The sequence below is a fragment of the Sander lucioperca genome, chromosome 3, assembly GCF_008315115.2.
Source record: "Sander lucioperca isolate FBNREF2018 chromosome 3, SLUC_FBN_1.2, whole genome shotgun sequence".
NCBI classification, from domain to species: Eukaryota; Metazoa; Chordata; class Actinopteri; order Perciformes; family Percidae; genus Sander; species Sander lucioperca.
In genome coordinates this window covers 46,507,258-46,509,757 of record NC_050175.1, presented here as the reverse complement: position 1 = coordinate 46,509,757, position 2,500 = coordinate 46,507,258, and the positions used below count along the sequence as shown (strand labels likewise).

The window sequence follows — 2,500 nt, the reverse complement described above, 5'->3', positions numbered from 1 at the left end:
AATTGGAAAAAAAGTGGCTAAAACATCAGGAACGGCGACAAAGTGTCGAAAAAGATGACCAAAACGTTGATTTTTTTTTTTTTTTTAAATTTGGACCCAGAAGAACAGAAAGTTTCCCGGTCTACAGGGAGACAACACGAGGGATAATCGGATTCTTTGAGTCAGAATGGTCAGGTTTAATAAAGGCATCTGACCTTTGTCTCCAGACCAGTGATTGGCCGTGTTCTCCTGATGATCTATCAGAACAGGGTCTGATTTCACACAGAGGAGACCCCAGACCCTCTGCAGCTCTTAGTTCATTCGTTGCTTGGAACTCACTTGAACTGCATGACGCTGCTGTGCCGGTTGAAGCGGGTGATGACAGACACGTCGATGAACGGCTTCGGCTCTGTGGAGACACAGCTCAGAGTTACACACAAACATCTCCCAGAACTACTCCTAAACACGGCTTTATCAAACACTTCTAGGGGCGGCTGTGGCTCAGTGGTAGAGCGGATGCCTGCCAATAGGAAGGTTGGTGGTTCGATTCCTGGCCCTGCAGTCCCATGTTGAAGTGTCCTTCGGCAAGACACTGAGTTGCCCCCGATGCTGCTCCATCAGAGTGTAAATGTGTGAGTGTTTATCTTGAGCAGGTGGAACCTTGTACAGCAGCCTCGGCCACAGTGTGTGAATGGTTCCTGTACTGTGTTAAAGAGCTTTGAGTAGTCGTTAAGACTAGGAAAGAGCTTTATAAAAACAGTCCATTTACATTCTTTATTGTCTCTAACAACAGTGAAACCTGACGGTGCTGCTCGCTCCATCGCTCCAAACTTTCAACAGTGTGAAGGATCCACATCAAATACTGTATTAACCTGACTAACCCTAACCCTAACCCACATTAACCTTAGGTTAATACCTCAACCTAAGGTTAAGGTATTAATACCTAAGCTTAAGGTTAAGGTCATCCGCCGTGCGTCCAACCACACCGGGAGCACCTCAGAAGCCCAGCGTCTTCTGCCCGACTCAGATTTCTCCTGGATAGTTGTACTCTACCAAAAGTAAGTTGTGTACAGAGTGAAATGGTTTCTTCCATTTAGTCCAGTTATGAAGGACACAGATCACAGTCTGTGTTTTAGTCATGTGATCAGGACTCTGCTTAGGGAGTTTATTTTTTGATTATGTTTTTGGGGCTTTTCCACCTTTAATTTGACAGGACAGCTAGGTGAGAAAGGTGAGAGAGAGGGGGAAGAGATGCAGGAAATCATAAACCTCTCAGTATATGTGCGCCTGCTCTACCACTGAGCCAACCCGGTCACAGGGAGTTTATTTTGAAACTGACAGGAATCACAAACACTGGGTTGAGTGGCGGGAATTAGAGGGTGAGAGGGTGAGAGGATGAGAAGGTGAGAGGATAAGAGCGTGAGAGGGTGAGAGGATGAGAGTGTGAGAGGGTGAAAAGGTGAGAGGGTGAGAGGATGAGAGGGTGAGAGGATGAGAGGGTGAGAGGATGAGAAGGTGAGAGGATAAGAGCGTGAGAGGGTGAGAGGATGAGAGTGTGAGAGGGTGAAAAGGTGAGAGGGTGAGAGGATGAGAGGGTGAGAGGATGAGAAGGTGAGAGGATAAGAGCGTGAGAGGGTGAGAGGATGAGAGTGTGAGAGGGTGAAAAGGTGAGAGGGTGAGAGGATGAGAGGATGAGAGAGTGAGAGGATGAGAGCGTGAGAAGGTGAGAGGATGAGAGGGTGAGAGTGTGAGAGGGTGAGAGGATGAGAGGGTGAGAGGATGAGAGGGTGAGAGGATAAGAGCGTGAGAAGGTGAGAGGATGAGAGTGTGAGAGGGTTAGAGGATGAGAGGGTGAGAGGAAGAGAGGGTGAGAGGGTGAGAGGATGATAGTGTGAGAGGGTTAGAGGATGAGAGGGTGAGAGTGTGAGAGGGTTAGAGGATGAGAGGGTGAGAATGTGAGAGGATGAGAGGATGAGAGGGTGAGAGGATGAGAGTGTGAGAGGGTGAAAAGGTGAGAGGGTGAGAGGATGAGAGGGTGAGAGGATGAGAAGGTGAGAGGATAAGAGCGTGAGAGGGTGAGAGGATGAGAGTGTGAGAGGGTGAAAAGGTGAGAGGGTGAGAGGATGAGAGGGTGAGAGGATGAGAAGGTGAGAGGATAAGAGCGTGAGAGGGTGAGAGGATGAGAGTGTGAGAGGGTGAAAAGGTGAGAGGGTGAGAGGATGAGAGGATGAGAGAGTGAGAGGATGAGAGCGTGAGAAGGTGAGAGGATGAGAGGGTGAGAGTGTGAGAGGGTGAGAGGATGAGAGGGTGAGAGGATGAGAGGGTGAGAGGATAAGAGCGTGAGAAGGTGAGAGGATGAGAGTGTGAGAGGGTTAGAGGATGAGAGGGTGAGAGGAAGAGAGGGTGAGAGGGTGAGAGGATGATAGTGTGAGAGGGTTAGAGGATGAGAGGGTGAGAGTGTGAGAGGGTTAGAGGATGAGAGGGTGAGAATGTGAGAGGATGAGAGGGTGAGAGGATGAGA

At 49.2% G+C, this 2,500-nt stretch overlaps 1 protein-coding gene across 11 annotated transcripts in view; it reads right to left on the bottom strand.

The window, feature by feature from the left end:
• Positions 1 to 2,500, bottom strand: part of vps13c (vacuolar protein sorting 13 homolog C) — a 120,751-nt gene that overhangs the window by 25,112 nt on the left and 93,139 nt on the right. For all 11 annotated transcript variants that reach the window (XM_035999821.1, XM_035999820.1, XM_035999823.1 and 8 more), the window contains one exon: positions 319 to 388. In XM_035999821.1, the coding sequence (XP_035855714.1) occupies positions 319 to 388 (70 nt within the window). The remainder of the gene's footprint in view (positions 1 to 318; positions 389 to 2,500) is intronic.